The sequence below is a fragment of the Rhodotorula toruloides genome (genome assembly GCF_000320785.1).
Source record: "Rhodotorula toruloides NP11 unplaced genomic scaffold Scaffold12, whole genome shotgun sequence".
In the NCBI taxonomy this organism is placed as follows: Eukaryota; Fungi; Basidiomycota; class Microbotryomycetes; order Sporidiobolales; family Sporidiobolaceae; genus Rhodotorula; species Rhodotorula toruloides.
This window is the reverse complement of record NW_015622972.1, coordinates 431,402-443,710: the sequence shown is the minus strand read 5'-3', so window position 1 is coordinate 443,710 and position 12,309 is coordinate 431,402. Positions and strand designations below refer to the sequence as shown.

Below are 12,309 nucleotides of genomic sequence, written 5' to 3'. Positions count from 1 at the left end.
CGCATTTTACCCTTTCCTTTCCCTTTCTTTCGCATCGCCTGTCTTCTTCTCGAGTAGCTTAGCTCTGCATACTTGACCTGCAAGCTTAGCCTCGCTTCTACTCCCTCCTGCATCGTTGGTCCGGAGAGCTAGGCGAGTACGGAAGAGCGAGCGAGCATTCCCAGCGAGAGTGCTTCGGAGGGAGAGGAAGCGGGCGCAAGAGATTCAGCGAGAGGAGGCAGGCGCAACGGCGAATGCTCGACTTGTCGATGGAAATCCGTTGCAACACTCGCTGCCTCCAGTACCGCTCGCCTCTTCCTCCTCAGACAATTATCTCGACCTCACCCACCGCTCGCTCGCCCAGCCTGACCGCCCTGTCGTTCCCCACATCCAGCGTCCCATCGTACGACGCTTCTTTCGTACTCCAGGCGGCGAGGAGCGGGGTGAGTGAGCGGAGGAGAGATTGTGGAGGGAGCATGCGCGGACGATCGGAGGAGGCGGAGAGAGGGAGCCGCGCGATGAGCGAGACGAGCGATTGAAGGAGGGTGTGGGCTGTGCGTGACAAACACGCCACCTTTGATCAGTACCTCTTGCCTTTGGTAGCGCAGAGTAACGATAGAGGGAAGTGTCAACGCACCTTCCGCCTTTTCCGCCTCCGTTGCCTCCGCACCCTCTTCCTCCTCATCTTCCTCCTTCACATTCTTCACATCCTTTTCACTCTTCACCGTCTTGCGTTTCTCCCCGCTCGCACTCCCGCCTTGCCGCGCCCGCAACGCCCTCCTCGTCCTCCTCACTCCCGCCCGTCCCAACCTGACGATCCTCTCCGCGTTCCGTTCCAAGACGCTCCACACATCCTCCCCTTCCCCGCCTTCGAGCGATCCAAGCAACTCCTCCGGCCGCTCCACCCCAAACTCCCTCAGCACGCTCTTTTCCTCCTCGCTAAACTCGACCACAGACTCGATCCTAAGCGCCTTTTCCTCCCATCGTCGAGTACGGAGCTCGCTTAGTGCGCGACTCGCGCTGCGTGTGTAGGGTTCTGTCGCACCGGATGAGGAGTCGTGCGTTGGTGCGAGGGAGGAGAGGAAGGGGGAGGGGTAGGAGAGGAGGGTCGTTGGGCGTCGAGTCGGGTTCAAAGCTGTCCACCCATTCCGTCAGCGGTGGAGAAGACGAAGAAAGTAGGCGGCGGACTCACGATCGAACACCCTCCGGTACTCGTCCCCCTCTTTGCCCCACAATCCAGGTGCCATCCCTACTCTCTGAGCAGGCGCAGTTGTTCGTGCGACTTCGGTGCTGGAAGGTAGAGGGCGAGGGTTGGAGGAGCCGAGAGGCGGGGCGGGAGGAGCGGAGGAAGCAGAGGAGGAAGTTGGGTGGACGGCGATCAGGTCGGTGTCGTCGACTGCGGAGCACATTCGTCAGGCGAGCGCAGGAGATGGGTCTGAGAGCGGTGAGACGCACCGCGGGAGAGCGCTTCGAGGTCAGCGTCGGAAAGAACCGCGGCGGAAGTGAAGAGGTCGATCCCGTTCGCGAGGGTGCGGTGCAGCATGTACTTGCGTATCTTGCTGGGTGGTTGGTCGGCTGCGAAGGAGTCATCTGCGCGAGAACATCGTCGTAGCCTAAAAGTCAGCTTGTCTTCCCGAGAAAGGCCGACATTAAACAGCTCGACACGCCGAAACGCACCTTCCACATCTTCCTCCTTCTTGACCTTCCCCTTCCCCTCCTTCTCCTCATACCTCCTCTCCAGCTCGTCCAAGACGCCCCCAACAACCCGCTGGAACTCGTCGACATCGTTCAAAAGTCGGGCGTTCGTGTCGGCATCTGCGTCGAGCGCCATGGCGGAGGACAGGAGGGCTGAGGTACATGATTCGTTCAGACAGGCCTGTCGAAGAAGTCTCTCGTCAGCAAGGAAAGACCATGGGGGGAGAAAACTGGGAAAGGGAACGACGCACCCGCAGGACGGAGATGGGAAGAAGGTCGACTGTGTCGCTGAGCGCGTCATGCAGAGTTTTCGGCGCGGTGGGCACCGTGAGTTGCTGTTCGAGGAGGGTGGCGGGTGCAAGGCTGTGTCGAGGGATTCAGAGCAGGAGGTTCGGCGTGAAGTGGAAGGCATGCAGAAAGTTCGGATTGTCAGCAAAGACTGTTTCCAAACCCCGCCAACCCGACACAACGCCCCACACTCTCGGAGACGCGCCACTCACCTCTCGACGACGACCCTGACCTTCTGCCTGTCCTCCTGCGTGATCCTGGGCGAAACAACCTTCGACTCGTCTACCGCCTCTGCCAAGTGCACCAGATGGTCCGGCTGCGCGTGCGCCTGTGAGTGGGACCTCTTGCGCGGGTGCGAGCGCTGTTTCGAGTGCGCTGTGGGCGATGTTGATGCCGGGTCGCGAGATGCTGTGGAGCGGGAGGGGGAGGGTGAGTTCCGCGGTGGGACTTGGACTGGTGGGTCGTACGCACTGCTGCGTGCCATCCTGAGCCTAGCACAGCCCTTTCCAGCCCAATCCAAGCGAGAGCAGCGTGTGGTTCGCTCTCATCGCTCGCTCGCTCTCCTTCTCCTCGACCCTCATCGCCAACTCCGCCTCACCACGCGCGGGGGAGCACAGTGCAGGCCTAAATCGACTCCACAATGTCCCCTCGTATCCTGCGCTCGTCGCTCTCGGCGCCCCTGCCCTCAACCGCGCCCTCCTCGCGCTCCGCCTTCATCCTCCCCTGCAAGAAGCTCGTCGTCCAGTACTCGGAGATCCAAGGCTCGAACCGCGGCATGAGGGACTTTATCGGTCAGGGATTGCCGGTCGACATCGCGCGGAGGTACCCTGGCGTCGAGGTCGTGGTCGAGCGGAGGGAGGCAAAGCATCCGGTTTTGAGGGGCGTCTACAGTGCGTTACGCCCGTCCTGCTCCCTCGTGCGCTCCGCCAAACTGACTATGGATTGCATGCGACGGCAGACAACGGCCGAACAAAGGAAATCTGCGTCCGCAACCTACCCCCGAACTCGATCCTCGCCAAAGCCCAACTCTTGCTCGACTCGTCCGGCCAAAAGATCGTCTCGATCAAGCGACCTGGAGTGGTCAGTACGACGGAGAGTGTCAGGGGCGTTTGGAGCGCGTTCCATGATGAGGTGCGGCAGGCGGCGTGAAGGCGGTCAGGAGGGGGGTAGAGCGAGAGGAACGGTTGGCGTTTCGTGTGTTTGTACGATTACCTGCATCTCCCTTTGCACTCTTCTCGCACATGCTGCTGCCCGGCGAGAGACGCGGGTGTACAACAAGCTCTTCCACCTCTCCTCCTCGAACTCGCTACGAAACCTTCACCCTCCTCCCCCTCAACGCCCACGCAACCCCCACCACCACCGCCGCATACCCCACAAGCACGACCACAGCAATGGAGTCGCGCATGTACATAGTCGGAAGGAGGACGTTGATCAAGCCCGTGAGGAGGTTGGCCTGTGTCCGCTCTTGTCCGTGAGCTGTGTCTGAGCAAGAGGGAAGAAAGGGACGCACGACGAGGAAGACGACGAGACCGTTCTGGTTGATGGCGTGGAAGATGGCTGGACTCTTGCTCGCTAGGTTTGAGGCGGTTGCGGGAGAGGAAGGAGAGGAGGAGGAAGAGGCGACGGCGAGGTGGATCATAAGGTAGGCAAAGATGAAGGAGGTGTTGAAGGCGACTGTCCAGAGGACGTAGGGGAGGTTCGCCTGCGCGCACCATTGCATCAGCTCCCGCTTGTCGAGCGAGACGAAGAGAAAGCAAGAAACTCACCAACCTCCTTGACACTCCCCCTACCCCCTCCTCTCCTTTGACCACCCACGCCATCACCCAATAAACCCCCCACCAACACACCGCCGCGCTCCCAATCCACTCCGCCAACTTTCCCGGCTTACTGATCGTCCTACTCTTCTCCCTCTTTCTCTCCCACTCGCGTTTCTCCGCTGACGAGGCGTCGGAGGGAGAATGCGTGTGGAGGGAGAAGAATGTTGGTGAAGGGGGAAGGGTGTAGAGGCCTGTTGCGAGGCCGAGGAGGTAGATTGAGAGATAGCCTGCTCCAGCCCAACTAGTCAGCTCACGAGCGTAGGCAAGAGAGAAGGGAGAGGACGAACCGGGGAATGAGACGATTCCTTCTTTGTTCTGCGAGATGAGCGTCGTGCGGGAAGCTTCAAGCGCCCAGTGCTGGAGAGGCGTCCAGCTCAGCGCGAGTTGGTGGACTGTGGCCATTCGACCCTTTCTATCAGTGCATGCGCTCGACCTGAGCGAGCCACAACTGAGCGGGGCAAACGGGCACGCACCAACTCCCACAGCCAACCCGACAACATGCATATCCACCTTCCCCGCCAGCCCTTCCAGCGCAGTCCCGAAGACCGGCAACAACGCAAGCGTGAAGAAGAAATTCCAGTGTACGCCGTACTCCGTTACGTGTTCCTGTTGTGCCTTTGTCAGTTCTCGGGCAGCGAGAAGAGATGAGGGAAGGACGAACGGGGTAGTCGACGCCTTTGACCATCACTACCCTGACTATGCCCAGCGCGACGAGGGGCAGACACTTCCGGATCGAGCGGAAGACGGAGGAGAAGTACGAGCGGCGTGTGCGAGCGGATGGCGACGAAGAGTGTGAGCGGAGGAGAGGGAGGGCGGAGACGAGGCCGAGGGAGAAGACGAATGATCCGACGCCGAGGTCCATCTATGCACTCGAGGTGAGTTTGCAGGCCTGAGGAGAGAAGCGAGGAGGAGCAGGACGCACGAGCGAAGTTCCCCAAGTCTCTGCTTTCGCAAACTCGCGCGGGAAGACGGGAAAGTCGACCGCCAAGATACACAAAACCGTCATGACCATCATGATAGCCCTGTAACTGGTGACGAACGGTCTCGAGAAGGGCTTCAAGTCGATCTGGGAGGGCATCCGAGAGTGTCGGCGGGACTTTTCGAGTTTGGGAGAGAGCGGTGGAGAGCCGAGAGGGGTTGGCTGGAGGTGCCAGGCGAGGGTGAGGAGAATGAGGATGGCATTGAGGAGGAGTGGGCGGGCGGAGAAGAGGGTGAGGGCGAGCAGGAGGGGGAGGACGAGGATGAGGACCTCGAGGATAGGCGTTTTGAGCGAGTTCGACGGCAGCTTGGACAGCATTCGCCTCTGTGCGACGGTCCACAGGGCATAGGTGGTCTGCGGACGAAGGCAAGTACCCATCAGCTCCAGTGTCGAGGAAGTAAAGGCGATGGAAGCGGGAACGGACGAGGGCGGTCGCGCAGACGAGGTTGATGTGTGTTACGGACCCGCCTGTCGCGTGCGACACAAAGGCGACCTTGTCCTCCTTGTATCCCATGCGTCGCTAGCCCCGCCCTGCGCTGTCGAAGCCAACTCGAGGTCGTCGTCGATGGCAGAGAGGCATCGGCTGGTCCTTGGTCCTCACCCGCTCACACAAGGATGGCTGCTCCTCGGGTGGCGACTCGCCTGCTCTCTGCTGCCTCGCGGGCATCATCCCGCCCCGCCTGCGCTGTCGCTCGCGCCCGCGCCGCCGCCGCCCGCCCCATCGAGACGTCGGCCATTCGCTCGCAGAGTGCGTCGTCGCACGGCTCTCTGCCTGGATGGGAAGGACGCGGGGACTGACAGACTCACACACACAGTCCCGACGGGTAAGGAGTCGCCCTACGCGGAGCCTGCGGGTCGCAACCCGGTCGAGCACTTCCAGCCGTACTCTGCCCAGCTGCAAGAGTACGGCGCGTGGATCATGGCGTCGCTGCCAAAGTTCATGCAGCAGACGAGCGTCTACAAGGACGAGTTGACCCTCTACGTCGCGCCCTCGGCCATCGTCCCCGTCATGTACTTCCTCCGCGACCACACCAACACCCAGTTCAAGCAGGTCATGGACATCTGCGGTGCAGACTATCCGACGAGGGGAAAGCGCTTCGAGGTCGTCTACCACCTCCTCTCCGTCCGCCACCAGTCCCGCATCCGCGTCAAGACCTACGCCGACGAGACCTCGCCCGTCCCCTCGATCGTCAAGATCTTCCGCGGCGCAGACTGGTCAGTTCGCCCGCTATCCTCCAGCACGATCTCAAGGAGCTGACGCTTTTGCTCACAGGTATGAGCGCGAGGCGTGGGACATGTACGGCATCTACTTCACCGGCCACCCTGACCTCCGCCGCATCCTCACCGACTACGGCTTCGAGGGCCACCCGCTCCGCAAGGACTTCCCCTTGACCGTGCGTGCCCAACGGTTCTGGCACGCGGACGCTGGCTGATGGCTGGCAAACTTGCAGGGCTACACCGAGGTTCGCTACGACGAGGAGAAGAAGCGTGTCGTCTCGGAGCCTTTGCAGCTCTCGCAGGCGTTCCGCAACTTTGAGGGCGCGACATCGGTGCGCTTGCGGTCTCAACTTGGTCAGTCCCGCTCAAACTGATGTTTGCGTCGCACAGCCCTGGGAGGGAACCGGCACCGGCATCGACGCCCGCGCACCGCAGTTTGTTCTCCAGCCACCGAAGGACGAGGGCAAGGCAAACGAGGAGAAGAAGTCGGAGGCGACCAAGAAGTGCCTCCCGCGCCGCCTTTCCCACCGCCTCTCGCTGACCTCTCCCTTTGCGCAGGTAAAACGCCCCCTTATACCGCATCCCGCCCGCCTTCGCGCACCACCCTGTAGACTTGTACGACGGATCTTTCAACCCAGCAGCAGCGCCATTTCCCTGCAACTGCCCTTTTGCCCCTTCGCCTTGATCCGCACCGCACCGACACAGGAGGCGAGGATTAGTGCGGTTCTGTCCGCGGGGTGTGCGATCTCGGCGCGACTCTTTCGCCGGTTCTGACACTCGCAGCATCTTTTCTCGATGCGGAGGCTCCAGAGGTCGCCGGTCACTCGCTTTGTCACGGTGCGAAGAGGGGGGAGGGAGGAGGAGCGGGAACTGGCTGGCTTTCGCTGGCTCGCGCTCCCTTTTGGCGTGGGCTTCGCTCTGCTCTCGTCCTCGTGAAGCACAAGCAAGCATCTCTCGAAAGAACCGCCGCAGTTGCCGGCGGCGTTGTCGGCGGAGAGGAACTTCGTCCCTTCGCTTCCTCCTCACACCTTGCTCTCGCCGCTACGTGCTTCGATAGCTCGCAAAGGCTGCGTTAGACTCGCCTACACGTGACAACAGAAGCGTTCAAGAGCCTCTCCAACCGGTCGGACGACCCCCGCTTCACCCGCTCCTCGTCCTCGTCCCCTCATCGCCAGTCCTGTCGATCCCTCACCGGTAGACTCCGCCGCACGCCGAAACAGACACACATCTGTCTCTCACCTTTCAGAGCCAACTCCCGCACCGAACGAACGCGTACTCGGCAACCTCTCACACAAACTAGGGACTCAAGATGAACACGGTCAAGCTGGTCATGCTGGGCGAGGGAGGCGTGGGGAAGACGGCTATCAGTCTGAGGGTTGCGATGAACTACTTTGGTGTGTCTGGCGTTCCGTTCGAGAGGTGTCGGCCGTCGAGGGAGGACTTGGAGGACTGGAGGCTAACGAACGGCTCTCTCGTCGCTCCTTGCGCGTGCAGTCGAGGTACGTTCCTCCTAGCGGACTCACGAGTAACCTTTGAGCCTACGCTGACCGTGCAACGTCGACCTGCAGACGTACGACCCCACCATCGGTGCGTGCACCCCGCCGTCCTCCTCAATCAAACAGGCCTTGGCTGACTCTCGCTCCCTCCGTCAACTCGTCCATACAGAGGACTCGTACCGGACGACGGCGAATATCGATGGACAGACGTACTTGCTGGAGATCCTCGATACGGCTGGGCAAGGTGAGTTGTCGAGGAGGATGTTCGGCTTCGCTCTGTCCTGTCGGAAGACAGCGAGCTGATTCTTGATCGAGTACATCCACAGAGGAGTACACTGCGCTGCGGGATCAATGGATACGGTGCGTCCGCTTGAGAGACTGTTTACTGTTCTCAAGCCTGAGAACTGACGCTTTTCTTCGTCCGCGTACACAGGGAGGGCGAAGGTTTCCTCGTCGTGTATTCCACCACCTCCCGCGCCTCCTTCGACAGCGTCGAAAAGTTCTGCCGCCAAATCGCACGGGTGAAAGACTCGAACCGGGTCCCGATCGTGCTCGTCGGGAACAAGATTGACCGGGTGCACGAACGCGAGGTCGAGACGCGGCATGGGGAGGAGTTGGCGAGGAGGTTGGGGTGCGGGTTCGTCGAGACGAGTGCGAAGACGAGGGAGAACTTGGAGGAGGTTTACTGCACGGCTGTGCGGATGAGTGCGTCCCCTTCCCTCTCGCGAGTGGAGGCTTCTGTGCTGACTGCTCTTCCCACAGTCGAGCAACAAAGAGGTGGCTCGACGGCAAACCCGGTCAAGAAGAAGAAGAAGCCGCGGAAATGCTCGATCCTCTGAACCCCGCTCCGCCCCTTCGCTTTCCCCTCGCCAGCAGCTTTGTTGTCCATACAGTACCGCATACGCTGTCGATACTTCTCATTCCTTTCATGTACTGTCAGTGCCCCTCTCCCACGCTGCTTCGCCTTTCCTTCAACTCGAGCAGCCCCGGACCCTAGACTCCGCTTTCCTCTCTCTATCCCTCTCTCAGCAGTTATATACCCGCCTCCGGCTCTCCTCCATCTCGGCATCCACGCAAAGCAGTCTCTCATCACGACCAACGCCTGGAACGAGCGGGGAGGACGCGCAAGTCTATTCCGAGTCTACTCGCCTCCGTCAGGCGTCTCGATATCCCTCCACAACTTGCCCGCGGCCCACTCCATCGCCGCCCGTCCGCCCGACGCGTTCTGCTCAAACCTCGATTTCGAGAAATCCTCGACCTTCTTGCCCGCCGCTCGCTGAGGGTAAGTCGCGCCAGGCGGGAACGTCTCGGGCTTGACGGTACAATCTGGCGCGACGCCGTAGGGTGGGTAATGGTCTGCTGCGATGACGCCTGTTGAGAAGATGAGTGCGGATTGGGAGAAGAGGGTCGTAGGCGGCATTGTCGGGTGCGAGAGGGGGTGATCCGTGTCCTTCGCTGAGGGATAGGGCTCGTTCCCGTCGTCATCGTCTTCATCGGGCAACTCTCCGCCGTCCTCTGCGTTCATCCGCTCGTCCCGCACGCTCAGCTGCGGAGCGAATTGTCGCCGAGTAGGAGCGGGGAGGAACGGCCACGGATGGGGGATGTACGAGATCGTTTCGCGGCATTGGAGGAGGGTCGAGAGTGAGAGGTTGGTTGATGCCATGAGGAGTTTTGGAGGTTCGAGAAGCGTGAGGGAAGGGGAGAGATCGGGTGTCGAGGGACTGGCGACGGAGGCGGGGACTATGAAGGAGACTTCGCGGGCGTAGGTGATGTCTGGCGCGCCGAGAATCTGCGTACGAATCATCTCGTCAGCTTGCGAGAACCTCAACCCTGGAAAGCGAGCGCAACGCACCCTCCTGATCCACCGCGGGCTATCCTGTCGAATCCCGATAATCCGCTCACTCCGCACCGTCCCGTCCGGCAAGACGCTCCGATCTACAACGTCCATCGTGATGACGTGCGGCGCGAGCGGGTTCGGGTACTTGTTGATCACGGCGTAGACTTGGGCCGGCCAAGGGAAGCTGAAGTGGAAGGCGGTGGTGAACAGGGCGACCATTCCGAGGCGGTTCGTTGGGAGCGAGCAGGAATGTCGAAGTGCAGTTCAGACGGATTGGAATGCTTCGCCTGGCGTCTGTGTGTCGTTGAGGGTCGAGGAGAGCGGGTGACGGCACTCGGAGAAGGCAGCGGTGGCAGAGGCGTGGAGCGGCGCAGGCGAGTCTAGTCTGGCTGTGGTCGCCTTTTTGGGTGTCTAGCAGGGACTCGGGCTGTAGCAAAGGCAGTCCAGAGGCGAGAGAGGAGGTTTGTCTTCGTCGAACCGGCAACTTGACGAACGTTCCCTCTCCACCACGCACAGCTGCGCGCAGAGACTGCTACTGCAGGCTGTATCGCTACGATACGCTCCTACTGAAGTTATGCAGCCAGCTAACACCCGCCCGCACGGTCTGCTTCCGTCGCCTGCGCCTCCTCCCGACTTTCATCGCGAATCGCCATTACACGATGTCAGCACCTCCAGCTGCAGGACTGGCTGTGTTCCGCGCACTTGTAGATGCTGGGTATACGCGACGGGCGCTTTGAGCGGGGACAGAGTCCTGAACATCGAGGGCACGCGTTGTATCGTGAGGATGGGCTGTTTCGAGCGGTGCTCTCCTACAGGTAGGGGCGAAGACACATAGAGAGCGGTACAGCGAAGTTACTGCAACGCTAAGCGACTGATACGCCCCCCTACGGACTGTCGGGGACAGAGACAGATCAGGACGAATCTGCTCTTGCTAAGCAGGCGGATCCTACTACTACCAACAGCTGCGCTTTCTCGCCTCCGCCTCATGCATACGAGACGGACCTGTCATCGCTGGAGTGGTCCACTGTCGCTGGAGGCTACTGCCCATCCCGTCCGTCGTCAGGCGTGTCCTCTGTCCCGAGAACCGCAAGTAGCCGCCATTGACCCGTGTACGTCGCTGCGAAGGTCGCGAACTGTCAGAAAGCGAACAAAGCCGAAAGTCCCGCGCAAGACGCACGCTTCCAAACCCTGACCTTCCCATCCTCCCCACCGCTCGTGCTCAACACCGTCCCCAACACATTCCACGCGACTCTGCACGAGCTCATCGCCCCTCCGAGCCCAACAGCAAGCGCAGGACTCGACCCGCCCGCCAACCCGCTCCCCTGCTTCTTCACCGCTTCTCCTCCCGCTCCTCCGCCCAAGGTCGCGCTCGAATCTAGCTCGACTTCCAACCGTGCGCTCCATTCGCCGTCGGGAGAATCGGCGTCCCCTCCTCCGGCATTGGCGAGCTCAAGAGGCGGAGGCGCAATGCGCCAGACTCGTGCGCGGCCGTCTCGTGAACCAGAAGCGAGGAGAAGAAAGCTTCGACCGCTTGGAGGGGCAAAGGCGAGGGAGCTGACTGGCGGTGTGTGCGTCGCTGCTGTTGGTGTTGCGGAGGCGGACGAGCCGGATGGGAGGAGGTAGTCGGACGCGGAGGCGGAGGATGAGGACGTGTGGGAGAAGGCGGACGAGTTTGGGTTCGCGTGGAGCGACTCGTCGGTTGGGGTGGAAGTGCCGTGAGGGAAGGGAGAGGATGAGGTGATGGGCTGTGAGAGAGCGAGGCGAGAGGGAAGGAGGTTAAGGAAGTTGGACCAAGGTCGACCGGAGGGGAAGTGGAAGAGCTGAAATGCCCAGCGTCAGCTTTGGCTACGTTCGCGAAGCTCAAGACGTCGCGGAGGACACGCGAGTCACAACGAAATGCCAGGTCAGGGCGCAAGCAAGCCAAACTTACCCGGATCACGCCGTTCGTCCCGCTCGTAACCGCTAACCGCTCGCCCCACCAATGCTCCGTGAACCAGCTCACGCTCCATCCGCCGTCGCTCTCGACCGTTCCTCCTGCTCGCGCATTCCCTGCCCCGCTGACCGCGCTGAACCCGCCTCGGCCGTCGACAGAAACGGAAGACGAGGAGGCGGCAGAGGAAATGGTGGGAAAGCCGGACGACGAGGGATTCCCGCCGGAGCCGACGGAAGATGAGGTCGAAGGGAAGGGTACGGCGCCATCTGACTGGCCTGCCGAAGCCACCGCATTTCCGCCTTGTCCTGCGCCCGCCGAACTGCCCACACTCGGTCCGAGTCCGAGGACGGCGAGGTCCACGTCTTCTCGCAGCGTCCAATCTCGTAATGCGAGCGTCGGGTCGAGGCATTCCCAGATGCGGAGATGCGAGTCGGACGAGACGGCAGCGACTTTGAGGCCAAAGTGGGCGGCAGCGAACGAGACTGAGCGGATCGTCCCTCGACAGTCGGTCAGCTGGGCTGTCAGGGACCATCCTGATTGTGCACCGGCGGGAGGAGCGGAAGGGGCGCGTGGGTGGCCTGGTGTGCCGTGTGGTCGAGGCGACGGGAGGAAAGGGTGGTGTCCGTTCGCCGCCGTCCCTGCTCCTGCTCGAGGCGGCGGCTCGTCTTCCCGCCACACCTTGACGACGCCGTCAACCCCGCCGCTCGCCAGCACCGTGCCAAACTCGGGATCTGCCCAAGCGAGACAGAGAGCGGGTCCATCGTGCGCCTTCCACGCCCGCGTCGCATGGTCCCAGGTCGGATTAACTCCTCCCGAGGGATGCTGTACGCGCACGTGGTGGTCGAGCGAAGCTGTCGCGAGGTGCGAGGCGAGCGGGGAGAAGGCGATGTCGGTGAGGAGGTCGAAGTGAGGCGACGGCAGCGTCGACGAGCGGATCTCGGCCTGTACGGTGATGGAGTGTCAGTTTACAGTGCTACGACGCTGTCTTCGACTGCACCTGCCATGGTCGACTCGCTGCGAGAGAGCCAACCCTTGCTTCTCCTCCTCACCTTCACTTGAACTCGCTG

At 61.6% G+C, this 12,309-nt stretch overlaps 8 protein-coding genes across 8 annotated transcripts in view; 4 read left to right on the top strand and 4 right to left on the bottom strand.

Annotated features, from left to right (window-relative positions):
* The window catches only part of RHTO_01269 (uncharacterized protein), a gene marked incomplete at both ends in the record, with an annotated part of 1,235 nt that extends 1,159 nt beyond the window's left edge, over window positions 1-76 (top strand). The window contains one exon of the mRNA XM_016414952.1: window positions 63-76. Coding sequence (XP_016273173.1) covers window positions 63-76 — 14 coding nt within the window. The remainder of the gene's footprint in view (window positions 1-62) is intronic.
* Window positions 77-301: 225 nt separating this feature from the next.
* RHTO_01268 (uncharacterized protein) lies at window positions 302-2,446 on the bottom strand (the record flags this gene model as incomplete). The annotated part of the gene is made up of 8 exons (XM_016414951.1): window positions 302-531; window positions 617-1,114; window positions 1,172-1,375; window positions 1,435-1,569; window positions 1,657-1,855; window positions 1,926-2,037; window positions 2,175-2,370; window positions 2,434-2,446. The coding sequence occupies 8 exons, from the start codon at window positions 2,444-2,446 to the stop codon at window positions 302-304; spliced, it is 1,587 nt and encodes a 528-aa protein (XP_016273172.1).
* Window positions 2,447-2,602: 156 nt separating this feature from the next.
* RHTO_01267 (mitochondrial ribosomal protein subunit L51) lies at window positions 2,603-3,111 on the top strand (the record flags this gene model as incomplete). Its single annotated transcript, XM_016414950.1, has 2 exons — window positions 2,603-2,852; window positions 2,921-3,111. 2 exons carry the CDS (start codon window positions 2,603-2,605, stop codon window positions 3,109-3,111), a joined length of 441 nt encoding a protein of 146 aa, XP_016273171.1.
* Window positions 3,112-3,268: 157 nt separating this feature from the next.
* On the bottom strand, window positions 3,269-5,272 carry RHTO_01266 (phosphatidylinositol glycan, class W; the record flags this gene model as incomplete). Its single annotated transcript, XM_016414949.1, has 8 exons — window positions 3,269-3,415; window positions 3,473-3,664; window positions 3,810-4,006; window positions 4,067-4,171; window positions 4,253-4,385; window positions 4,441-4,641; window positions 4,702-5,112; window positions 5,183-5,272. The coding sequence occupies 8 exons, from the start codon at window positions 5,270-5,272 to the stop codon at window positions 3,269-3,271; spliced, it is 1,476 nt and encodes a 491-aa protein (XP_016273170.1).
* A 101-nt stretch (window positions 5,273-5,373) lies between these two features.
* Window positions 5,374-6,538, top strand: RHTO_01265 (NADH dehydrogenase (ubiquinone) Fe-S protein 3; the record flags this gene model as incomplete). Its single annotated transcript, XM_016414948.1, has 6 exons — window positions 5,374-5,506; window positions 5,574-5,973; window positions 6,032-6,152; window positions 6,210-6,308; window positions 6,367-6,479; window positions 6,535-6,538. The coding sequence occupies 6 exons, from the start codon at window positions 5,374-5,376 to the stop codon at window positions 6,536-6,538; spliced, it is 870 nt and encodes a 289-aa protein (XP_016273169.1).
* Window positions 6,539-7,285: 747 nt separating this feature from the next.
* RHTO_01264 (Ras GTPase) lies at window positions 7,286-8,311 on the top strand (the record flags this gene model as incomplete). Its single annotated transcript, XM_016414947.1, has 5 exons — window positions 7,286-7,370; window positions 7,545-7,563; window positions 7,642-7,716; window positions 7,906-8,177; window positions 8,235-8,311. 5 exons carry the CDS (start codon window positions 7,286-7,288, stop codon window positions 8,309-8,311), a joined length of 528 nt encoding a protein of 175 aa, XP_016273168.1.
* A 302-nt stretch (window positions 8,312-8,613) lies between these two features.
* Window positions 8,614-9,528, bottom strand: RHTO_01263 (PRELI/MSF1 domain protein; the record flags this gene model as incomplete). The annotated part of the gene is made up of 2 exons (XM_016414946.1): window positions 8,614-9,261; window positions 9,325-9,528. 2 exons carry the CDS (start codon window positions 9,526-9,528, stop codon window positions 8,614-8,616), a joined length of 852 nt encoding a protein of 283 aa, XP_016273167.1.
* Window positions 9,529-10,346: 818 nt separating this feature from the next.
* RHTO_01262 (nuclear pore protein SEH1) lies at window positions 10,347-12,246 on the bottom strand (the record flags this gene model as incomplete). The annotated part of the gene is made up of 4 exons (XM_016414945.1): window positions 10,347-10,426; window positions 10,487-11,129; window positions 11,240-12,184; window positions 12,220-12,246. 4 exons carry the CDS (start codon window positions 12,244-12,246, stop codon window positions 10,347-10,349), a joined length of 1,695 nt encoding a protein of 564 aa, XP_016273166.1.
* Window positions 12,247-12,309: the final 63 nt, after the last annotated feature.